Here is a 27,152-nt window from a genome sequence, read left to right as displayed (position 1 = left end):
ATAGAGTTAGTTATTTTTTTTTTAAAAAAATATAGTCAAAAGTACAGTTGTTATTGAAACAGTTGGAGTGTTGGAGTATTGTATGGAAATGTGTCAAAATCACATCCCTAAAGCTGGTTTGGTTAACTTTGCTTTTCACCGCTTGGTTAGTGGTTGTAGTCTAGTCTCTTTTGCAGTTGGGCACAATGATTTTCTTGAGAACCATTAGATTCAAGAAAAGGACACAGAACCCAGACTCCCAGATAGTAAATTATTATATTCCCAATAATCAGATCACATATCATTTAATTAATTGATTAAAACCAACCTAAAAGAATTTTATAAACAATTAATGCATTTGAGCAGTTGCACATGGAAGGAATCATAGATCTGCTAAGTGCAAAAGGCATCCCTTTTCGATCAATTCATAGGATTTAATTTCTTTTAGTGTAGAAATAGAATAATCAAACACTTTTTTTTTTTTTTTTTTTTTTTTGAAAAAGAGAACTTAATTCATTCGATCATCAGCAAGAATAGAAACAAGGTATAGAGGTGGTGATTCTAACCACTCCCCAGGACCTGACACAGAAACAGCACCCCGTGCTATAGCATGAGCTGCACGATTCGCAGATCGCCTAACATAACTAAAGTTAACCCCGTTTATCATTGAGACAACTTGTTTTACATCATTCACTAAAAAACCAAAAGCTGAATAAAAAGAATCCGAACACAAAGCATAATAACATAACTGTGAGTCTGTCTCAACATCTACCTCTCCCATGCCAGTGCTCTAATACAATTTTGTTACTAATTACCTAAAGTAGGTATAACTTTAAGGTGGGAAGCCAAAGGGTGAAGCAGTCAGCAATGATTGCTGCTTGCTTAAATTCAGCCAAGCTTTTACTCTTATTTGTTTGCAACTAAATTTTGCTCTCTTTGGACCCGCCCTCACCTTACCAATTTTGATGCTTCATTTCATCCTCAATTTAATATTTTCCCTCTTAATTACTCTTAGTTGACAAATGTATATTAAATGTTAGGATAAAGTTACACTGACCAAAATTCTTTATCAAAAATTTTTACGGTAATAAAACTTTTTTTATTCATTGATTACCATAAATTAGTCAATCATACATTGAGTTAAAAAATAAATATAATGATATTGTCTAGATGTGAAAGATTTTGATTAATAATAATAATAAATTGTCCGTGTAACATGGTCTTAAATGTTATTCATTCCAACCGTTATATGCCTAATTTATACAACTAAATGAGTATTTGATTGAAGTATTAGATTCATAATCATAATCAAAAGTCGGTAATTAGAATCAATTAAATGAATAGAAAGAACATAAACACATTTTTTTGGATGGGTTATGCCTTTGAAGAGATTTATGGTGTGTTTGGTTCCCACATGGATCAAAATCAGAATGGGTATCAAATATTTGGTGATGGTAATGAGTTTTAGTAAGTATTTTTGCATGTTTGGTAGTAGGGTGAATGATTATCAATAATGCTCTTTGGTTATGTATGATTCAATAATGGGAATACAAATTTTAAAAATACAAAAACACAAAATTAAGTCAATTGATTCTAAAATAAAAACATCCGAAACACCAATGTGAATAAAAAAAATAAAAACAAAAATCTAAAAGCACTAATCAAAGGGGATGAGAAGAAATAAGGGAATGAATTGAAAAGGATGATACCCTTAGCTTATTTAATTTGAGGATGAGTTTTTCAATTAAGGAGGTATTTGAAATCCATAGTAGTGTTCTAAAAACCTATCAACCAAACGATACCAATTACTTCAATCACTTTGATATCCATTCCTTAGAGCTAAACTTGTCAACCAAACACACCCTTAGTTTTATCATTTAATATTTTCTCTCCACTTTAGCAAAATAAAGGTACTCCGTATTATTCTTTAAATCAATAAAAAAAATCAAGAATGTTGTTATGTTTTACCGGCAATCAATAAATCAATTCGAATGTATAATTAATATAATCTATAAACTATTTTAAATGGCATTAAAAAAAAAAGTGATGTTATCCAAGTGAAGACTCAGAGAATTTCATGTATCATTATTAATAAAGTATGCAATTATATATCCCAATTAGGCATGCGTGAGATCAGAGATGACTCTTTTATTGCATGCATGATGCGTGTGATTATTTGGTACCACATATTCTTTATGCGTAATTCTACTTTTAATACTAATAATGGTGACAACATTTCTTCATATCTCACTCGATAGTAAAATAAATCATTTTTTTTAATACATGAACAAACAGACATGAATTTATATTGTCCAAATTCATTAACACGAAAAATAAGATAATATATCAAAAATTTACAACATATTTGGTCCACGAAATGAATATTACACAAATACTAATATTATTAAGTAAGGATTTTTAAAAAATAATAATAAAGAATAATCATACTTGTAAGAGACTATATCACGGATCGTTATCTGTGAGACGAGTTGGGTCGATCGAGTCCGGTCAACATGTGAGTGTAATACTTATACTAGTAAATGTAATACTAAATTAGAAATAAAATGTTCGTTACTTATAAAGAAAAACATAATACTTTTGAAGACAAATGTAATACTTTTATATTTCGATGTAAGAGTATTACTTTCTTCATCAAAAGCATTATATTTTTTCTTATACGTAATGTTACACTTATAAAGACAAATGTAATATTTTTGATGAAAAATGTAATACTTTTACATCAAACTGTTAAAGTATTATAATTTTCAATGTAAGTAATAAACATTTTATTCTTAATTTAGTTCTATATTTGCTAATATAAATATCATATTTATCTTGATTTGACTTATCTTATAAATAAGAATTCGTAAGACGATCTCACAGAATATTTTGCCAATAAAAAAAAAAGAGCCTACCAAAGCATGTTGCATTTCTTGGTCAAATGTGACTTTTAAGGGTCCAGACAAATTAGAATGGTACTAATATGTATATAATTATGAAAAATGTGAAAATTTGACTTCAATATAAATAAACAAAAAAATATGGTTTGATGGAGATACGCCTCCTAATCAAGCCAATAGATTTGGACTAATATTCTGCTAATTAACAACATGAATCATTCATTCCTTCTTACAACCGCCCAACAACTTTAAATATAAGCAAAAAACATCCTTGTTCCTATCAACAAATTGACCCAATATAATATATAATATATACATGTTTCATGTTTGGTCTGGGGTAAAATAAGGTTGGCGTAGTAATTTTCCATAAGAGTATATTGAGATGAGATTAAAAAATAAAAATAAAAAATCCTAGTGTTGACAAGATTATGGGGAATAAATTCAAAGGACTACAAATATAGAAATTTTAAGAAGTATATCAAATGTTAATGTTAATGGGCGTATGTTATTATTAGTCTATTCAAGACAGTATTTTATTAATGAATATGAATTATTTCGTATACAGCATTAAATAGAAGTTTTAACTGTTTTTTTTCATGTCATTAAACTAAGTTTTTTTTTTTATTGAGTAAATTAATATTAACATGTCACTTTATTAATTTAAAATCTAATAGTTTAAACTAGTTGATAAATGAACGACTAATGCGATATAAGATTGGAGACAAAAGAAGCACTATGTTTATTAAAAAAAAAAAACACACACACACACAAAGTTTAGAGTAAATTTATTATATATATAACATTATAAAATTCTTTTAGAAATGAAATAAGAGCACCTCCCCAATAAGTTATTCATTACGTGTCTAAGTCAAACAGGAAGTCACAATGTCATGTTTCGAATTGAGTATGGCTTAAGCTCATACAGTAAAGGCCTAACACTCTTTACAATTCTCAATTTTATTTTATATATTTTTTTAAATTTTTCTTTCATAAATAATTATTGACTTTATTACAAGATAACCAAGTCGATACCCCTCTATTAATGTTTGATCCTTGACATTTTCAGGAGAACTATAGGGGTGCCACGGTTAATTATGCCAAATAAAGTGGTAATAAATTTACCGTCCAAAAAAAAAGGAAGTAATAATCCATTTGCACGTGAATTAAGAAGAAAGAAATATTAATGGCTGCTGGCTGCTGGTTGATACCAAGCAACGACACTGCACACTTTCTTCTTCCTGAATTTCTGGTATGTGATCTTGAAAACCAAACTACTCTTCAGCCGCCGAACCAATCGACGGTTAAACCAATACCCTTCAATGCAATATGCAATGCTCCTTCCTCCTTATATTGCCCTTTCTTCCACATGAAATTCATTCGGTGGAGGTAGAGTCGTCGGAAATTCAATTCCCAGCAGGATAATGACCCAGTTTCAATCAATCCTCGCCGCCGGAGAAGAGGGAGGTCGCACCGTGGTGGTGGGTGTTAAGCTGGATGGTCAGAGCAGGGAGCTCCTGACTTGGGCACTCGTCAAAGTTGCGCAAACTGGTGACCGCGTCGTTGCTCTTCACGTTCTCAACAACAACGGTACAACTCCGGATCCTCATAAGCATGTATTTATTTAGTTCAATTCCATCCACGAATTGGAGGATCTTCATTGAAATGAGTTGTTCGTGTTTTGACCGAATAGGGAAAATCTTAATCGATCTTCATTGCTTCCTACAAGAAAAAACGTAAACTTTAAAAAGAAATGCAGCAAATGAAGCGATTTCTGTTTTCCCTTTAACTATGATTTTTTTTTGTTGTTTCAATTGGTTTTGTAAAATGGTGTTACATACACAGAAATTGTGGACCGGGAGGGCAAATCATCTCTGTTATCGTTGGTGAAAGCATTTGACTCTATTCTTGCAGTTTATGAAGGCTTTTGTAACCTCAAACAGGTTGGTTTATTTCTTTAAATTTGAAGTATTAATGTTGTCAAATAATTGTCGGTGGATCTGTTTAAGCCGTTGGAATTTATCTAGCCTTATTAGTAGCATTTATTTACTTTGCTTTCCAAGAATTAGAAACAAAAGTTACCTTATTCACTCTTATTGTTCTTCATTTACATACTTTCTTTGGTGGTAAATGAGGCAAGGAATTGAAGTTTTTCTGCTAATTTATGTGAATACAGGTGGATCTCAAGCTTAAGATATGCAGAGGTTCATCAATCCGGAAAATTCTTGTCCGTGAAGCAAATGCTTACCTAGCAAACGACCTTATTGTTGGGACAGCACGGAATCATCATACAATCCGATCATCAGCTTCTGTTGCAAAGTACTGTGCTAAGAAATTGCCAAGTGATTGCTCAGTCTTGGCTGTTAATAATGGCAAAGTGGTCTTCCATCGAGAGGCATCAAGACCATCTCTGGTCACTACGAAAGGTCTGTCCTTTTAGATGTTAATTTTGTTTGAGATTATGCTTGAATTCTTTCTGGAAGGAACCTTAATCCTTTTCACATATGAATGTATATATGCATGTAGAAATTGAACTTCATCAAAGGAATGGTTTGCTTAGTGCAATCCAGAGGACATTAAGCAAGAACTCAAAGGTATTAAATGGCAACGGTGGTACTAATGATCAAAGTGCTCATGAGACCTTGGGGGAGGCATTATTGAAATCTGGTAATGTTTGTGCTGAGAATGCTGCACTCAAACAGAATTGTTCAATTTGTTCACCGGATTATTTGCCTGATAGTTCTTGTACCCAATCATCCACTGATGAGCCTTCAAGAGATAGCAATGACGAAAGCTCTATGGCTTTAGTACCAGTGGAGAAGCTAGAGCCTGCTTCTACTTCAATCTCACAGTTGATAAAAGAACTGCCTGAAGTTCGACCGGGTTGGCCACTGCTTCGCCGTGCTGTTTTCTCAAACAGACAAGCCACAGATGGCTCCTCTGTGCAGCAGATCTCTGTTGTCCAGTGGGCACTCCGTTTGCCAAGTAGACATCCTTTGTCCGTTGAAGACCTGGACAAGAAATTAGTAGGAGTCTCCTTCGGTGATGACAAAAATAATGCTTTCAAACTAGATGGAGAAAGCGGTGCCATTGTCCCTTTTAGCAATGAGAACATTTCTCATCCATCCTCTCCAGAGAAGTCAGGCTCAGTATCTGAAGAGTTAGTGTGTCTTCACGAGAAATATGCAGCAACTTGTAGATTCTTCAAGTACGAGGAACTTGTGTCAGCAACTCTGGATTTCTCTTCAGGTTTAGTATTATTTTACATCTTTAGACTTAATGCACGGTGGTTTGGTTTTATTTAAGTGGATATACATACGTACTTGTTGTTGTTGGAATTTCAGATAATGTCATAGGTAAAGGAGGGAGCAGTAAGGTTTATAAAGGTTGCCTTCCTGATGGCAAAGAGCTTGCTGTAAAGATTTTAAAACCAACTGAAGATTCACTGAGAGAGTTTGTTTTAGAAATTGAGATCATTACTGCTTTACATCACAAAAACATCATCTCACTCTTCGGCTTCTGTTTTGAGGGCAACCATCTCCTCCTGGTTTATGATTTCCTATCAAGAGGAAGCCTTGAAGAGAACCTTCATGGTATGTTAAAATGATTGTTTATTGGATAAGATACTTTCTCCTGGAGTGGTCTGCTTAGCTTGATTATTAATTTGATCCTTCTGAAGAACGAACCAGAATTATCATTTTCTAATTTTAACATGAAAATTCACAACTCAGGTACTAAGAAGGATCCACAAGAATTTAGATGGAGTGAGAGATACAAGGTAGCTGTTGGTGTTGCTGAAGCACTGGACTATCTTCACAGCCGAGATGATCAACCTGTGATTCACCGTGATGTGAAATCATCAAATATACTGCTATCTGATGATTTTGAGCCACAGGTGAGAAACTTGTGTTGGGCTTGCTTTTTCTTGTTACTCTCCTGTCTCCCTTCTGTTTTCTTTCCCCGGTTGTTATATATGTAGTTTTTTTTTTTTTCCCAGCTTTCTGACTTTGGACTTGCTAAATGGGCATCAACGACCTCCTCTCACATAACATGCACTGATGTTGCTGGGACTTTTGGGTATGTCTTCAAATATCCTCTTCAAGCTTTCAGCAAAGCAAAGCAAAGACTAAAAGTAGTTTGTCAAAAATTGAATGTTTCAATGTACGAAACATATGTTAAAATGGAAAATATGCTGCATATATGACCTGATTGCTAATATAAAAGAACCGTCTTCTAGACTTTTTGCTCTAAGTGAGGAAAAAAAAAAAAAGAGGATCGGAATTCATTACAGCATATTATATTCTTGCTCCTAATTATGGTTACTTTCTTTAATGTTGGTGTAGTTACTTGGCTCCAGAGTATTTCATGTATGGAAAAGTGAATGACAAGATTGATGTGTATGCATTTGGAGTAGTACTTCTTGAACTTCTTTCCGGAAGAAAACCTATAAACAGTAACTACCCAAAAGGTCAGGAGAGCCTGGTTATGTGGGTATGTTCACTACTACTGTCTCTTGCTCTGGAAACTATTTAAAGTTTCAACTTCATTCTTTAGTCCTACTCGTTAACCTGGAACATGCACTTTAATTTCATAATTTACAGGCAAAACCAATTCTGAACAGTGGGAAGTATGGGCAGTTGCTAGACCCAAGCTTGGGCAGTAATTATGATCGTGAACAGGTAGAGAAGATGGTTCTTGCTGCTTCTCTGTGTGTTAGACGTGCTCCCCGAGCTCGGCCTCAAATGAGCCTTGTAAGTTATTTCCTAACTACTTTGTTTATATTGTTGATGTTGATTAGATTGAGATGATATGAATTCACAGCATTTATTTTCTGGTAGTGAGTTTATTACCGCAAGTTATATTAAATGCTAGTAAGGTGACATTATCTTTTCTAGGCTTATTTACTCTTACAACATGTTATTAATCAGTTGCCTCCTTTTTCTGGAATAACATTTTTGGAAGAAAATATAATGAAAAGCTAAGAGAAATTCAATACTTCATTTGTTGGAGAGAGTAAGTTAGTAGTTTGGGTTGCAGATTGTGAAGCTGCTCCAAGGCGAGGTTGAAACAATGAAATGGGCGAGGTTGCAGGTGAATGGGTCAGAGGCAAAGCTACGAAATAGTATGGAAGGTGGCGAGACATTGGATGATGACACATATTCGCAGCATTCTAATATACAATCCCACCTCAACCTTGCATTGCTAGGGGTAGAAGAGGATTCAGTGTCGGTCAGCAGCATCGAGCAACATATCTCACTGGAGGACTATTTGCGAGGCAGGTGGAGCCGGTCATCAAGCCTCGACTGACTCACTCAATAATCTCAATTTAAGTTTTAGATCCCGTGATTTTTGTGTACATTTCATTTCTTGTTTTCTTTTACCTAGCTAATTTCCAGCTTCATTTTGGTTAATGCTGGGTCTTGGATGAGAGGTTGTTAGTGGTGTGCCCTCCTCCTTCCCTTCCCTTCCCTTCCACGTGTTGTGTATGATTTGTCAAGTATAGGTTCAGTTCAATTGTCATCATAATTGGAACCAAGAACTGAACCCCACCTTCAAGTGTATAAAAACACAATTAATTTTACTTTATTTTTGGTTTTAGTAAATCTATTTCTTTGATTTTTTTTTCCCTTTATGAATGATATGTATCTTGCTATATCCGTATCTATGATGAGTTCCAATTTTGGTCTGTTACATTAAGTAATAAGCTACTGGTTTTATAAACTTAAGCTTTCATTTAATTTTGTTTAAAGATCTGCTGCTAACTTAGCTGTCTACTTGATAATAGGGAAGAGTTCAGGTGCGGGTGATGTTTCCCGTGCAGTTGTGCGGTTGGATGCATCTTAAACATTAACATGACGCACCTTAAGTATGCAAATCACTACACACATTAAGCACACAAACAAAGCACTTTAAGAACACAAATCACTCACATTAAGTACATAAACCACGCACCTTAAGCACTGAACAAAGCACATTAAGTACAAAAATCGCACAAACTCACGCACATTAAGTCCAAACCCAAACACCTTAAATTTACCTAGATGCAAAAATTATCAAAATGCCACTACGTTTTTTAATTTAATTTTGGTAATCTAAATGTTGATTTAAGCAAAATCAATGATTCTCCTTTCACCGCACTTGACACCCTCAACCGCATAGGAACCCCTTTATATATATATATATATATATATATATATATATATATATATATATAAAGGGGTTCCTATGCGGTTGAGGGTGTCAAGTGCGGTGAAAGGAGAATCATTGATTTTGCTTAAATCAACATTTAGATTACCAAAATTAAATTAAAAAACGTAGTGGCATTTTAGATTACCAAAATGTCTTATTATTATAGTGACATTTTGCTTAAATCAACATTTAGATTACCAAAATTATATATATGGGTATCGACTTTTTCACTACATCCAATTCATAATTAGTACTATAATTACTATTTACTAGCTACATCCAAGAAAAAAAAAATACATAATGTCTTATTATTATATTGGTATTTTTGTATAGTAAATTTCAATTTTGGTCCTGTGACTATAGATGTCCTGTTAATTGCAGTCCACGACTTTAAAAAGTGTTAATTTAATACCTTGACTATGTAAATTTTATCAATTTTGGTCATTCCGACCAAATTGCGCCGTAAAAACTTAATTCATCAATTAGGGTTTAATCTGAGGGGCAAATTCTTCGTTTGAATTGTGGTCTAAATTAAGCAAAGTCAATCTTTAACCCAATTTTTCGGTGAAATTTGACCGGCAATTTAACCGGAGTGACCAAAATTGATAAAAATTACATAGTCAAGGTACTAAATTAACACTTTTAAAAGCAGTGGACTGCAATTAACAAAACCCTATAGTCACATAACCAAAATTGAAATTTACTCTATTTTTTATTTAATTTGTCATATATATAGGGTTCTAAAGTCACATTAGCTATGCAATTGTGTGTACAAAAATTGTGTGCATGTGGACTTATTTACACCTCAAATCATTTTTTTTTTTTTGTGACGAACGAAACTCGCAACCATTACTCAATGTATATTAGGTAAACTAGCTTAGGTGTCGCGTGACTTTAGTTGACAATCATTTTTATTGTTTTTTTGTGTATCTTGTGTGACCTTAGTTGACAAATTACCACAATAAGATAAACTAGTTTAGGCGGTTTATAACTGACTGACTCAAATTAATATGTCTCTCATAGTGAGAGTCAAACTTTGAATTTTATAGTTACTAAACCAACAATTTAACCAACTTAGCTAAGATTGTCATTGTATCTCAAATTATATTGTTATGTATTCATAGAATTAGTTTTTTTTTTTTTTTTTTTTTTTTTTTTTTTTTTTTTTAAGTATAGTCAATAATCAAATAAACAACACAACTACAAAACAGCAGTCACCAGGCAAGCAAGAGATCTAAGAATTAAACAGTAGGATTGAACAAGAAACACTAAAGAATACCGTTTCAATTAAACAAGAAACACTAATAAAGTAATTACTGTTTCTTGGTAAAATTTTCTAACATGTGAAAATTCATAAGTTCAAACATTAGCAAGATCAGAATTACAATCACCTCAAGGAATTATATTTTTGCCTGAAATGTTAGATCTAAATAGTCTAACTATAATGAATAACAGTATAAGAGTGGAAGCGTAGCCATGTAGATCTCCAGACATAGTTGATGTTCATGTTGTGTTGCCTCTTAACGGTAAACCGTTAGCCATATTTTTCCTCAGACCTGACTCAGAACCCTAGATGGTGTATTGGTGTCACCGTAACTGAATGTGCTAACATCCATCATCCTGTATCCCATCAATCTAGGATTATATTAGGCACAGAGTTTGATTGACTAACAACTTCTAGTTATTCAGTTCAACCAGACCACTTAACAAAGCTAGTCAACTTACACCACTTAATTAAGGCTCTAATATATAATATATAATATATAATATATAATATATAATATATATTATTAGGGAAAATCTTACATTCTCCCACTTGGCGCAAGTATTAGCACAACCATCATCAAAGAACAAAACACACGAATAAGTAAGTAGTTAAGGGACGGAGGGATGAGGGAAGTCGGTGGGCTGAATTAAAATAAGAATTAAGAAGCGAGGCAGAGAGGCATATATAAGAAAACTTTATAGGAATTAAGAAGTAACTAACATATACATATATATAGGCAAACTTTAAAAAAATATTCGTGCATTGCACGCGTACTGCACGGATAATTGGACAATTATTTGCTCGAATTCAAGTAAGAACAGTGGCGAACTTATCATGGGGGCAGTAGGGGCAGCTCCAAAACCATCAACCTCAACTTTTACAAGCTTTAATTTATACGTTTTTCCATTTAAGAATCTTCAATTAAAAATCTCATTTTCTAATTAAAAAATATATCATTACATCTTATTTGGTAATATGAATTTTTATAGTTGGATTAGTGTTTTTAAGTGAGTTGTAGTAACTAATTAAGCTGACTCATAAGTTTTACTTGTTCAATCAAACAAACTCTCTAATATTAAACCATATATGGATGCATTATGAGTGGTTTGTTACAATATTATCAGGATGCTTTCCATATAAATTATTAAGCGTGTTTCAGTTGTATTGCCCCTTTTTCATTTGAGCAATTAATGCACCAAAAACAAGACAGAAATAACTAAGCTGTTAATATTTCTTCATAAATAAGAATATTTCTTCATGAATAAGTAAGTGGTTAAGGGACGGAGGGATGAGGGAAGTCGGTGGGCTGAATTAAAATAAGAATTAAGAAGCGAGACAGAGAGGCATATATAAGAAAATTTTATAGGAATTAAGAAGCAAGTAACATATACATATATATAGGCAAACTTTAAAAAAATATATATATATATTCGTGCATCGCACGAGCATTGCACGCGCACTGCACGGATAATTGGGCAATTATTTGTTCGAATTCAAGCAAGGACAGTGGCGGACCTGCTTATTGAAGAAAAATGCATGATTAACATAATTGGTTACCTTGCTTACATGGCACTAAATTAATTTTTTTTTAAGTACTCATGATTTGATCAACCATTTGGAATGGTAACCGGGATGCCACCACACTATATGGTAGTTAGCTAAATTAGAAATTATCATTAGTACTCATCAAATGATAGAAAAGTTCAAAATTTTATTAGCTCCAAAACGAATGCGAGTGAATAGCATAATTCTTGTATTTAAAGGTAACGAGTTTAATAAATACACACTCAATAAATAGTGATGTCATGTTTCTCTCTATCAACCCTAAAAGGCTAAAAATTCAAAATTGTTACTTCAACCCTACAGTTACTGTGCGTTAAGTTAATGAAAATTGAAATAATGATTTAAAACTGTGGGGTGGGTATGTGAGTGGAAAATTATATTTGACAAGAGAGCCGGGAGAGAGAAATGGGTAGGTACGGGTAGAAATTCTTCTCAATTTTTAACCTTAAAAGAACCCAACACCATCCTTTGGTCTGACTCTGATACCAAATTGAAGCATATGCTGCTGATAGTTGGATACACATTAATGGTTATATGCTCACACGCCCCCTCACGTGTGCGATGGGTTCCAAGCAACACGTGGACCGGTAAACCGTAGTCGGTTCCAAGCAACACGTGGACCGGTAAACCGTAGTCGCTTACGGGTGGCGCTGAGATTCGAACCCATGACCTTTGGTCTGGCTGACTCTGATACCAAATTAAAGCATGTGCTCCATCTCAACTAAAAGCCTAAACTAGTAGTTAGATTGCACGTTAAGCAACACGTGGACCGGTAAACCGTAGTCGGTTCCAACAACACGTGGACCGGTAAACCGTAGTCGCTTACGGGTGGCGCTGAGATTCGAACCCATGACCTTTGGTCTGGCTGGCTCTGATACCAAATTAAAGCATGTGCTCCATCTCAACTAAAAGCCTAAACTAGTAGTTAGATTGCACGTTAAGCAACACGTGGACCGGTAAACCGTAGTCGCTTACGGGTGGCGCTGAGATTCGAACCCATGACCTTTGGTCTGGCTGGCTTTGATACCAAATTAAAGCATGTGCTCCATCTCAACTAAAAGCCTAAACTAGTAGTTAGATTGCACGAAATTAAAGCATGTGCTCCATCTCAACTAAAAGCCTAAACTAGTAGTTAGATTGCACGTTAATGGCTATATGCTCACACGCCCCTCACGTGTGCGATGGGTTCCAAGCAACACGTGGACCGGTAAACTGTAGTCGCTTACGAGTGGCGTTGAGATTCGAACCCGTGATCTTTGGTCTAGCTCTGATACCAAATTGAAGCATGTGTTCCATCTCAACTAAAAGCCTAAGCTAGTAGTTAGATTGCACGTTAATGGCTATATGCTCACAACCCTCAACTTTTACAAGCTTTAATTTATACGTTTTTCCATTTAAGAAAACTCACTTTGGGTATGGCTAGAAATTAAATTCTTCTCAATTTTTAACCTTAAAAGAACCCAACACCATCAACCTCAACTTTTACAAGCTAGCTTTATACGTTTTTCCATTTAAGAAAACTCACTTTGGGTATGTTTGATTTATGAGTTTACGCATTATGAATGGAAATTAAAATCATAGTTAATGTTTGGTTGATAATTTTTTAAAACACAAATATAAATTTTGATTATGTACTTCTTTAATTAAAAATCTCATTTCCTAATTAAAAAATGTATCATTACATTTTATTGATGAGTAGTAGAAAATAAGAATACATTTATTATTATTATTTTTTCTTGATGGGATTGGTTGTATGACGAGAGAGAAATCAGAGAATGGCATAGAATCTATGATAGAAAATGGTAAGGTCCACAGCCTCATACTACTTATTGTACAACAAAAATGGGGTGATATTTATGAAGAAAGAGCTAAAGAATAGCATGCATGCAGACAGCTATATCAGCCAGTACATGCAGTACACTAAGGTATAGTTGGTCCACAAAATAAATTTTAATTTTAAAAGAAAAATACTATATGTACTCTCAACTTGTACTTCCTCTCACAAATTCTTGATTTAAACGCATTTCATGACATCAACATGATGAAAATATCAAATCTTCATTTATCATGTCATGGAGTAAAATTTGAAAGTACATGCATGTAGTATAATTCGTTTTGAAAACGAAACAAGTTATAAAGTCAAACAAAATACTCGTAAAGTGAAAACCATACTTTGTATGAAAATGGTTTTATTTAATTAATAACATTTGCAAAACATAGACTATGAAAATATATGGATCACACTCGTGTGCAGCTTCTTATTAGTTAGATTGGTCGGGTCGAGTTATTATGCAATTGTAATACTTATACTAGCTAGCATATGTAATACTAATTAATTAGGAATGAACTGTTTGTTATTTATAAGAAAAAATGTAATACTTTTGAAAGAAAATATAATACTTTCAAACTATAAAAAAAATATTATATTTGTCATAAAAAATATTGGGGTCGTTTATTTCATTTCTCTGTTTTTCCATCTCCAGTTTTCCATTTCTCCATTTCTCCAGTTTTCTTTCTCCATTCTTCCAGTTTTCCATTTCTCCATTCTTCCAATTTTTTATTTATCTAATTTTATATTTTATTAAGTATTATCATCCCTTATATTATTTGTACATTTATACAACAAAGATAATAATAATAATAATAATAATAATAATAATAATAATAATAATAATAATAATAATATGAAGAAGAGGCTAATAATAATAAAATCGGTAGAAGAAGCAAAAAACTGAAGATGATGATAATAATAATAATAATAATAATAATAATAATAATAATAATAATAATAATAATAAATATTATTATTATTATTATTAATGTTTATTATTATTATTATTATTATTAATGTGATTAATAATAGTAATCTGAAGATTAGAAATGCAAAAAGATGAAAAAAAAAAAAAAAAAAAAAAACTAGGCGCACAGTAAGGCCCAAATGAGTGAATGACTGAAGAAAAAAAAAAAAAAAAAAAACTAGGCGCACAGCAAGGCCCAAATGACTGAAGAGAAAAATGAAACAAATCACACGCTTAACAAGATTCGAACCAGAGACCTTCTTCACCAAGTACTATTCACGCGTGTTTTCTCCATTTCTCCATTTGGAGAGATCTAATTTTGGTTTCTCCAAATTTGTACATAAAGTGGAAAAAATGGAGAAAGAATAAGGATTTGAAAAAAGGAATTTAGTAAACAACTTCTCCATTTTTCATTTTCTCCACTTCTTCATTTTTCATTTTTCTGGAAAATCCTCCATTTTTCCAAGTTGGTAAACGACCCCATTACGTTTTTTCATATATAAGTAATAAATATTTTATTCATGATTTAGTATTACATTTGTTAATATACCTATTACATTTCATCTTGACTTGTCTCACGGACACTCACATCAATTTTTGTCATTTAAAAATTGAAATCCTATAAGTTTGACTAACATTATTAATAATTTGAATCAAACATTTCAGATCGACTATGCCTCGATCTGTGTACAGGACAAATCTCGGCTGAATGTTTTTTTTTTTTTTTTTTTTTTTGTTATCAAATTTGTTAAACTTCTGTAATTTTATGTTTTTACACTTTCTCAAATCCACTAGACTTAACCCAAAAAGAAAAAGAAAAAAAAAAACTGGCTCACCAATTTTAGGGTTTGGGACAAAGAATCATTAGATGATGATTTGAAGATTTGAAATTATTTTATAATATTTAAATGAGTTCTAGTAACTAAGTTGACTCATAAATTGTACTTCTTCAATCAAACAACCTTTTTAATATGGCATTCCTTTTATCAAACCAACACCCTTCTTACCTAAAACTTCAACCATTCATAATGTTTCATAAATATTCATTGTTATAATATATGAAAAATTTTACCAAAAAAAAAAAAAAAAGGTAATTTGTTAATGCATGGAAAAATATTATCTGCCATTTAATTTGAAATTATTATATAATTATAGGCGTGTTTAAATTATGCAGTTATAATCTCTGTTCAATTTTCCAGACACATATGATGATGATGATGATAGCATTATAAAATAAAAAATCACACTCCTAATTAATCAATTATTATTGAGTTATAAATTTAGTTTGTGGGTTATGATAATATTACATAATGCACATTAGTAGATAATGAGTGATTTTTTCATTGTCATTAACAAAAATTAGCTATGAGTTTTTATTTATGTTATAAATGATCACGTAAATAAGATTTGATTATATTTGTTAATAATAATATATACTACTCCGTAGATGATTAATGTTAGTTTAAACTTTGATAAAATTAGCTCAATATTTCCATTTTATATTAAAAATAAGAGAAATGATGTTAAAAATAATGTGAACAAATTAGAATACACAAATAATGTGAACAAATTAAAAATAATGATGTTAGAATACACACATCTTATTTTGGAAATGCTGTTAAAAATAATAGAAATATAAATTTTCGTTTGATAATATGAACAAATAATTAAATAATTATCAATTGTATGTGAAAAGAACTCTTTAATTAATACTAGAACATTGGATAGAATGTTAGTTGTAATATAATGTGGACCGTACCATTGAAAGTCAAATGCACATACTTTTTCATACACGCTTTTCTTCTGTGTTTTTTGTTTTCTTGTTTTTTTGTTTATTTTTGCACCATTACACAATTACACGCATTATTTCTATAAGGTCAATTGTTGCTTTGGATGTTATTATATTATAATTAATTGTCTCAATTTTTTTGTTTTTATATTTCAAAATAATTGGCATCAATTTGAAATTGTATTTCCTCTTGACTTTCTTAGCAATGTCCTATCACAGAATATTGATCTTCACTCGAGATCAAATTTTTATTAATTTAAATGAAAAAAAAATTAAAAGAAAAATGTAAAAAGCATGTCATCAAATAACATGAATGGTGCTAACTACCCTATAGTGTGATAATATCTCGATTATCATTTTAAATTGATGCCAACTATCATATAGTGTGATGATATCGATCTCGGTTACCATTTAAACTCCAATGATAGGGACTTAGATTCTTTAGAGGGAAAATGTTTAAGAAATTAAAGTATAAAATATATAGATACTCCCTTGTAAAAAATAATGAGTATTAAAAAAAAACACAAATGATTAATGATAGAATTAATATTTTAAAATTTAAACCCAACAGTATGATTTACCTTAATAGTAAAAGTAACATTATATATACTTTCACCTTTCAATAATCTGATAATATATAGGGAAAATCGCATTTTTGGTCCTTCAATTGTTCCCAGATATGCAATATAGTCCCTCATTGTCAATTTTGCAAAATTAGTCCCTCAATTGTAGCCAATGTACTCCTCCGGTCAGATTTTTCACTAACTAGTGTTAAAACTATGGACAATTTTGTAATTTCGCAACCCATCACTTTTACCCCTAATTTCTTCCTTCACCCGAATTGACCTATGCTAAGTGAACGAGTACTTCCGGCACATATCCAAGCACTCTCCCAGCCAGAAAGCTCATGTGTCGCCGGCGAACCACCGGGATCCATAGACCTAGAACCACCTACCAGGAAATCACCGCTGGAAGTGGAAAGCAAAGTAAGAACAAATCAAGAATGGTTAGGAGAAAAATTGTGTCGGTGGGCATGGAGAAAACATGGTCGGGGATATCCAAACGAGTAATTTGTGTGGACTGGGAAGGGGGCTGTAGTAGGGTCTGGAAAATTAATTATGTTTTCCAGGAAATCTCAGGAGGGAAGCATCATTTTATTTTTGTTACAATTAAAGTGATGATGAGTGAGGCTTGGCTGTTTTGAGGTAGAAGCATGGTATAAATATGAAGGCTGGTCTGTTTCTGGAACCTTGCAGTTTGAATGCTGGAGTTTGGTTTGCGTCTGGATGGAGAAATGAAGCTTCTGGAATGGTGTTTTTGGCTTATGATGGCCGAAGGAAATCTAGAGTATGTTGGGCATTATTTTGGGTTGATCCCACTTTGGAAAATGAAGCCTGGGCAGTAGTAGCTCCAAACTATTTTCAGGGAGGGGCTGCTACTGCTTGAATGTGTTCCAGAAAAAAGGAGGGGGGTCCATGTAGCTTGGTGGACTAATGGCTACTGAATTTGAGTTCTGGTTGTTCTGGTCCAGTACCTGCGTATGTATTATGATAATCAGGTATTTGTTTTCAATGCACCGAAAACAATCAGCAAAAACCATATAAAGGAGTGTTACATATCAGGAGGAGAAGTGGTAAGCAGATATACCCAAGTTGACATGGATATCATCGTCAACTTTGACATAAAACTCAGCATCCCATTTCGCAACAGCAGTGGAGAAGAAACATTTTCTCTTTGCAAACAACTCATGATACCCTTCTATGTGGTTCTACAAAATATCGTCATCAATGAGAAGGAGCTTGAGTACAAACACAGATCAAGTTTTGGATTTTACTTACAAGTCTGAGAATGTTCGTTGTGTTGAGCATCTTTCATGTCAATTGCGCTATCTAAAATGCTATTGGATGTCACACTGCAAAACAACACGAAAATTGCTTTAGCTTGAGACCACCATCTTGACGACCACCCAACAATACATATCACAGACAAACCAATATGACAGGAAAAGAGCATGGATCATCAGAGAGTAATGCTGGACCCTGAGGCCACCATTCACCATCCCCAACTACGTCCTAACTCCAGACGCCATTTGGATTCAAGCAGTCCAAAAGGGGGAGTCAATAGGCACGCCAGAGGTAATCCATTCGCCAGAGAGTCAATTTAACACCAGAAAATCTCACACAAAAAACCAACAGCAAAAGAACACCACCAACATGAAAAGTTGGACGTAAAAACGTCCAACCTTCATGACAACCAAAGAAGTTTCAGGAAATCTTTACCACCAGTCAGCACTCAGCAATAGCCTGACCGGAGGTGTAAAACAGGGGAACAAAATCTTCGAAAACAGTCAAGAAATCTTCCATCCGCCGGAGCCGGATTTGGTGGCCGCTGGAGCAAACATCAACAAATAACGGATTAAAATCATTCGTAGACATCAGTCTTCTTGTTCGGTGGAGACGCCATCGTGCCGGAGGTGAGCCATTCTCGTTAGCCGGTGACACATGAGCTTTCCGGCTGGGAGAGTGCCGTGAAGTACTAGGTCTACTTTGCGTAGGTCAATTCAGAAGAAAGAAGAAATTAGGGGTAAAAGTGATGGGTTGCGAAATTACAAAATTGTCCATAGTTTTAACACTAGTTAGTGAAAAATCTGACCGGAGGATTACATTGGCTACAATTGAAACAATTGAGGGACTAATTTTGCAAAATTGACAATGAGGGACTACATTGCATATTTAGGAACAATTGAGGGACCAAAAGTGCGATTTTCCCTAATCTATATCTATATCTATATATATATAAAAGTAAAATCCTCCTAACAAATTCCCCCCCCCCCCCCCCCCCCCCAAAATTTTTGTAGTAAAACTTATTTGGTAAGTAAATGTCAAATGGAAATTAAATAAATAAATAAATAATAATAATAATAATAATGTTATTACCTTAAATAAATAAATTATTATACTTTCCCTTAAATAAATAAATTATTATACTTTCCTTTTGAATTAGTATTTTCTACCTATAAATACAAGGGCTTCTTCAATCAAAGAATCTCATACTCATCTCTCTGCTTTCCTTTTGTATGAATTTTCTACATTTTTCTAACTATATTCTCACGTACTTCAATATGTTTTGCAGTTTATATCGTCTGGTATGAGTTTGAAGATACTTAAGGAGGCTCTACTTCAACAAAAGGAAATTGAGGAGGAAGAGCATTTGTAACATAACTCTATTGATTTAGTTTTTATGGAAGATTGTAGAGATGCGATCGAGGATGATAAAGACGGTAATTTTGATAATTTTGTAATATTTTTTGAAATTTAGAGTTAGTATGTTGACTTCGAGATTTGTACATGTCATTCAAGTTTCTATGTTTTTTTTTTAACAAACAGCGTTAAGGGTTTACGTGGTTCGCTGGGCAAAAGAGCAATCAAGCAAAAGCTAAATCGAATTGAGGTGTGAGGACGTTGTAGATGAATGCCTTTTCTCATCCTACTTAGTCATTTTCTAGAGAGAGTGAGAATGTGATAGTGAGTAAAGAGAAAAAGGAAATTGAGAGACTTTTTTTTTTTTTTTTAACTAGAAGTTTATATGTTTTTTGTTATACAAATTTATAATTGTAAATTTATATTAATAAATAATTATTCAGACAAGTATAATTTATTTTATATTGAGGACACATTATTTTAAATAAATTTGATTTCAATATAATGAATAAAAAAAGTACCTAAACCATACAAAGAAACGGAATTGTGGAACGAATTACATATTTAGTGTACTAAGTAAGTGCTGATTTGTGCTCAAATATTGTGGTTCTTTCTTTTCTAATGATATGTTTTACTTTAAGATTGAAATCTCACTGCATTTTTGGACAAATATGATTTTTTTTAATGTGTATAACACAGTAATAGATTTTGCCAATGTGGCAATTTTATCAAGAGTAATATTATACCTTAATTATAAAAATTCTACCTAATAATTTTAGTATCAAATGTCATACAATAATTACCATAAACAATGTTTAATAATTGACAAATTCTATTAGGCAATAAAAATTACTATTATAAAATCTTTGGTAATATGTACACATTATTTTCAAGAAGGAAATGAAAATTCCTTTGGTTTTCTAAAAAAAATAAATTGTACACATTATTTTTAATTATTTTGGTTTAATAATATTATATCTTATTTAAAAAAAAATTAAAATAATAGTACTATTAACTATTGATTGACTAAAAATTATCTTAATTATTAAGACAATTCATAGGTATTTAGCTTTAAAAAAATTTCAAATATATAAATTATACATAGTAGCATAGAATCAATTAGTAGGAAAATTATATTAGGTAATCTAATTAATAATTTACTTTTTAAATTATATCCCCTTCATAATGAATATTTTATTAAAATATATACACAAACAATGCTTATTAAAATAGAATTAAAAGTATATATATATATATATATATATATATATATATATATATATATATATATATACACATACATACATACGTAATGTATGTTATTATTAGTACAAAATCAATTATACTTGCCTTAATAATTAGTAATTATTAATATTATTGCCTAATAATTATGTATTGTCACCTTTTTCGATGTAATTATTATGGTAATTTATATACATATATATTTTTATACTTAATGTATAATATTATTGGCACAAAATGAATTATACTTACCTTAATATATAATTAATTTTTAATATAATTTCTTAATTTTTATTAAAGGTAATTATTCTCATAATTTTTCTTTCCTTCTTTTTGTGTAATTATTATGGTAGTTTTATGGTTATGTACTTAAATATTGGAAGAGAACAAATATTATAATTAATATTAATATAATATAATTAATGAAATTATTATGGTAATTGCCACAATATTTGGTAATTATAATTAGTATAATTAATGAAATCTATATCTATATCTATATATAATTAAAATTAAAATCTTTCTTGACAAACTATCTCCCTCAAAATTTAAGGGCATTTCTGTAATATCATCCATTATATATATATATATATATATATATATATATATATATATATATATATTATACAATTAATAATATTTCAAATATATATGAGAAGACGATATTATTATACTAGAAAATTTGGAATTTATGCATAGTGCATATATAAATTACACAGAATTTATAAAACGGTAATGTTAATGTTAATGTTAATGTTAATAATAATAATAACAACAACAATAATAATGAATCATAATAATAATTTTAAAGTCTAAATTATAAATTAGGTATTATGGTAATAATTAATATATATATATTATATATTATATATTATTATTATTATTATTTATATATATAAAAAATTATCCTATTTCATTTTCTCGCCAAAACTTTTGTAGTAAAGATTATTTGGTAAGTAAATGTCAAATGAAAATAAAATAAAATTTATTAATTGGTAATATTATGTATGGTATTATATTCTATAATATAATTGATAATATTATTGTTCAAGTATAATAAAAATCTTATGTAATAATGTAATAATAATAAAATTAAATTAAATTAATAATAATAATAATAATAATAATAATAATAATAATAATAATAATAATAATAATAATAATAATAATCCAAACATAACTATATACAAAATAAAATTAAAATTTAAAAAAAAATAAAATAAGAAGAAGACAAAGGTGACCCCTTTGTAAATGATGTGGGTTCATTTTGATCCCACATTGAAAATGTTTGAAAAGAGGAACTCTTGAACTCCTCTATATAAGAGGAGCAATGCGCCTCTTACAAACATATATAATTGTTTGCCCATCAATGTGGGCAAGTATTGAGAAGTCCAAAGACTTTTTTTTTTTTTTTAGTACTATTGACCCGTCAAATTATGCTGTGGAATCGTGTCCTCCTTGCTAGGTGGACACGATTCTAAAATTGTTCATAATTATGAATATATAGTTCAAAAATTATGAATATATAGTTTTATAAGTATGAACATAGTGTTGTGAACATAATTATGAACATATAATTATGTAATTATGAATATAGAGATTCAATAATTGTGAATATGAAGTTCAAAAATTATGTATATATATATATTTATAATTATGAATATATAATTCAGTAACTATGAACATAGAATTCTGTAATTATGAATATGTAATTCAATAATTATGAATATGATGTTCAAAGATTATGAATATTTAGCTTTATAATTATGAACATATAGTTAAGTAATTATTAACATAAAAATGTGTCCACCTTGCAAGGTGGACACGGTTCCACAGCATAACTATTCAATTGACCCTGTTACATGTAGTATATGTTCATATAAAGTTTCTCAACCTATTGAAGCCCAACGTGTCAAAAAGACTCTTATTTAAGAAACATTATCTTAATGACTTCTTATTTTAGTTTTTTTCTTTATTTATTTATTTTAATTTATTAGGGGGTTTGGGAAAGATTAACCCAAAATGTATACGAGTTGTTTTAGTTTTTAGCAATTTCGAGCAAATTGCTAAGTTATTAAATAATATTTTTGGTGTTTTGATTAAATATAAAATATTAAACAGACGAATTTCTTAAAATTTTGGCAAATTTACCAAATAATCAAATTACAACAACAACAAAAATAATAATAATAATAATAATAATAATAATAATAATAATCCAAACAAAACTATATACAAAATAAAATTAAATTTAAAAAAAAATGACAGAGGGGAGTCACGAGCTCCTTTTGTAAATGATGTGGGATCATTTTGATCTCGCTTTGAAAATGTTTCAAAAGAGAGAGTTTCTCTATATAAGAGGAGCAATGATCCTTTTACAAACATAATTGTTTGTCCATCAATGTGGGCAAGTATTGAGAAGTCCAAAGGTTTTTTTTAATTAATTAACACAAACAACAAGCTATAAATAGCAAACAAAACTATATACAAAATAAAATTTAATTTCTTTTTTTTTTTTAAAAAAAAAGAAGACAAAAGGGAGCCACGGGCTCCCCTTTGTAAATGATGTTGGATCATTTTCATTTCACATTGAAAATATTTGGAAAATGAGCTATTGAGCTCCCCTTACAAACATAATTGTTTGCCCATCAATGCGGGCAAATATTGAGAAGTCCAAAATGTATATGAGTTGCTTTAGTTTTTAGCAATTTCGAGCAAATTGCTAAGTTATTAAATAATATTTTTGGTGTTTTGATTAAATATAAAATGTTAAACACACAAATTTCTTAAAATTTTGACGAATTTGCCAAATAATCAAATTACAATAATAACCACCACACCACCAACAACAACAACAACAATAATAATAATAATCCAAACAAAACTATATACAAAATAAAATTAAGTTAAAAAAAAAAAAACAAAGTGGAGTCACGGGCTCCCTTTATAAATGATGTGTGATCATTTTGATCCCACATTGAAAATGTTTGAAAAGAGAGAGCTCCTCCATATAAGAGGAGCATTGTCCCTCTTACAAACATAATTGCTTGCCCAACAATGTGGGCCAGTATTGAGAAGTGAAAATGTTCTTATTTAAGAAGCCTTTACTTTGTCTTTTTATTTATATATTATTTATTTATTTATTATTAGTGGGGGTTGTGAAAGATTAACCCGAAATGTATGTGTTGTATTAATTTTTAGCAGTTTGGAGCAAATTATTAAGTTATTATATAATTTTTTTAGTGTTTTGATTAAAGTTAAAATGACGAATTTGTTAAAATTTTAGCGTATTTATCACTAATAATAATAATAATAATAATAATAATAATAATAATAATAATAATAATAATAATAATAATAATAATAATAATAATAATAAAAACAAAACGATAAACAAAATAAAATGAAAATTTTTTTAAAAAAAAAGAAGAAGACAAAAAGGAGCCACGTGCTCTCATTTGTAAATGATGTTGGATCATTTTGATCCCACATTGAAAATGTTTGGAAAGATGAGCTTTTGAGCTCCTCTATATAAGAGGAGCAACGCTCCTCAACGTGGGCAAGTATTGAAAAATCCAAAGGTTTAAATTGTTCATAATTATGAATATATAAAGTTCAAAAATTATGAATATATAGTTCTATAATTATGCACATAGTGAAAATGCTTGAAAAGAGGAGCTCTTGAGCTCCTCTATATAAAAGGTACAAACATAATTGTTTGCCCATCAATGTGACAAGTATTGAGAAGTCAAAATGTTATTATTTAAGAAACTTTAGTTTTGTCTTCTTATTTTAATTTTTTTTATTTATTATGTATTGTTTATTTATTTATTTATTTATTTATTTATTATTTATTATTTATTATGTATTATTTATTTATTTATTATTAGTGGGGGTTTGGAAAGATAAACCCAAAATGTATGTATTGTTTTAGTTTTTAGCAGTTTGGAGCAAATTACTGAGTTATTAAATAATATTTTTGGTATTTTGATTAAAGATAATTTGTTAAAATGACGAATTTTTCAATAATCAAATAATAATAATAATAATAATAATAATAATAATAATAATAATAATAATCCAAACAGAACGATATACAAAATAAAATTAAAATTAAAAAAAAAAAAGACGAGCCTTTGTAAATGATGTGGGATCATTTTGATCTCACATTGAAAATGTTTGAAAAAAGGAGCTTTGATCTCATCTTTCAAACATAATTGCTTGCTCATCAATGTGGACAAGTATTGAGAAGTCCAAAGTCTTTTTTTTTTTTTTGATTTTTTTTTTGTTTCTTTGTTTTTGTTTTTGTTTTGAGAGAAGTAAAGAAAAATTAAAAATGGAAAGGAAATATTTCAATAATAATATTTTACATAATCAAATAGTAAAGACATATTTTTAAAAAATAGTAATGGTAAATTGAAAATGGAACGAAAATATTTCATTAATAATATTCTAAATCTTCAAATTAAAATGGAACTGAAATTAGGTAAAAATATCACTGCATCTATATTTTAATTGACTAATTGACTGAAAATAAAAAAAAAAACAATAATTGACTGAAAATGAATCTAATATTACTAATTGACTGAACATATAAAAGGAAATGAATATTGATAATTGATTGCAAATAAAAAAAAAAGATCCATAATTGACTAAAAAAATGGTCAGATCATTGCATTTTAATTAAAAATGTAATGAAAATTAAAAATTAGAGAAAAATATTTTAATAATAATATTATACATTATCAATAGTAAATGCATATTTTAAACAATAGTAAAGGTAAATTAAAAATGGAATAGAAATATTTCAATAATAATATCTACATCATCAAATAAAAATGGAACGAAAATTAGGTAAAAATATCACTGCATTAGATATTCTAATTAACTAATTGATTGAAAATTAAAAAAAAAAATTGTCTGAAAATGAATCTAATATTACTAATTGTCTGAAAATATAAAAGGATAACTAATTGAGTGATATTTTACCATTATATATTTTCACCCAAGTAACCCGTCTTGATGGAGTGAAGGTGTTAGCTCTAGACGAAGATGAACAAGATTGTGTTGCCACTACCAATATCGTCTACAAAGAGGTTTCAATAATGTGTAAATATAATCAGTGATATTATTTTTTTTTAAATGAAAAAAATTGTTATATATCTAGACAAAATATATATATATATATATATATATATATATATATATATATATATATCTTCCATACAAATGAATAATGATAGCAATTCATTTCTATAACTGAGTTGTTAGAGAACGAGCACATTTGTCTAATTTATGAAAATACTAAAAAATGATAAATAAAATCTTCAAAGTTATAGCACCGCATGCGTACATCTAGATATTAGCTATTCATTTGAGCAATTATGTGCACAAATTCAAGCAATGATAACATTAAAATATATAAACAATCCAAATCATATCTTTAATTGTACTATATAATATTTGATGTTCTAATTTAAATAATTATATATCCCTTAATATATTCTCAATATATTACAACAAATCCATTCCGTGCATCACACGGGTGCAAATACTAGTATATATGTTATAAGAATTTTACCCGTTATGCTTACTATTTTTCTGGCTCAAGAAGTGGTCAACTTTTAGTGATACAGCTGGCAGCCTGGCATTGGAAATTAAACAACGGGGAATATAATAGGCAAACCAATTAACACTTTGATTATTTTTTCTTTAATTTTCCATGAAAAGTAATTTGAGCGTTGGCAATGTTCGCTAAACTTACGAAATACATCATATATTGTATTAATGATTTAATTTTGATTTTGATTTTGTTCCAAACGCATAAGAAGCTAAGGCTGCCAGAAATGCAGATGGTTGATTTTGATTTTGATTTAATCCGTTAGCTTGTGCTTGCCAATGTCTGAAGCAAATTAATTAAAACTAACATACAACAACGGCAGTCCTTTAATCATGTAATCGGGCTATTAAAATTAGTCAGCCAAGGGATTTGAGCAATTTTGTTTAGGGTGAGGACGTACACTTGTAGTTATTATTTGAGAGTACGATATGCACTAAATGCAAAATGTCACAAGAAAGTAGGTCAACCTAAATTGTATGTCTATAGCTGACCGCTTTAAATAAAAAAGATAAAATTTTGAGCAATTATTTTTCTTAAAAGGTCAAATCCTCAATCTCAAGAACCTCCATACCCCGACCCAACAGAGCATTTGGGAGGACGTAAATCAT

The 27,152-nt window shown here is 30.3% G+C and overlaps 1 protein-coding gene across 2 annotated transcripts; it reads left to right on the top strand.

Moving 5' to 3' along the window:
• The first annotated feature begins 4,085 nt into the window (after nt 1-4,085).
• On the top strand, nt 4,086-15,835 carry LOC109170575 (probable receptor-like serine/threonine-protein kinase At5g57670). 2 transcript variants are annotated; one of them, XM_019319747.1, is made up of 11 exons: nt 4,086-4,466; nt 4,722-4,819; nt 5,053-5,302; nt 5,403-6,125; nt 6,221-6,469; nt 6,608-6,771; nt 6,874-6,953; nt 7,220-7,367; nt 7,478-7,627; nt 7,914-8,200; nt 15,791-15,835. In XM_019319747.1, exons 1-10 carry the CDS (start codon nt 4,301-4,303, stop codon nt 8,181-8,183), a joined length of 2,298 nt encoding a protein of 765 aa, XP_019175292.1. In that variant the 5' UTR covers nt 4,086-4,300; the 3' UTR covers nt 8,184-8,200; nt 15,791-15,835. The 2 variants fall into 2 exon arrangements, with proteins under 2 accessions (XP_019175292.1, XP_019175291.1); XM_019319746.1 differs by lacking the exon at nt 15,791-15,835 and having other exon boundaries at nt 7,914-8,474.
• Nucleotides 15,836-27,152: the final 11,317 nt, after the last annotated feature.

The sequence above is a fragment of the Ipomoea nil genome, unplaced genomic scaffold, assembly GCF_001879475.1.
Source record: "Ipomoea nil cultivar Tokyo-kokei standard unplaced genomic scaffold, Asagao_1.1 scaffold3321, whole genome shotgun sequence".
Classification (NCBI taxonomy): domain Eukaryota; kingdom Viridiplantae; phylum Streptophyta; class Magnoliopsida; order Solanales; family Convolvulaceae; genus Ipomoea; species Ipomoea nil.
The sequence above is the reverse complement of the archived record's forward strand: the minus strand, read 5'-3'. Positions and strand labels throughout refer to the sequence as shown.

Excerpts from the sequence above, each read along its gene's own strand:
- LOC109170575 (XM_019319747.1), top strand. The coding sequence starts at position 4,301 with ATGACCCAGTTTCAATCAATCCTCGCCGCCGGAGAAGAGGGAGGTCGC. Across the intron at positions 6,772-6,873 it reads CTGATGATTTTGAGCCACAG|CTTTCTGACTTTGGACTTGC; the intron begins GTGAGAAACTTG and ends TTTTTTTCCCAG. Across the intron at positions 7,368-7,477 it reads AGGAGAGCCTGGTTATGTGG|GCAAAACCAATTCTGAACAG; the intron begins GTATGTTCACTA and ends CATAATTTACAG.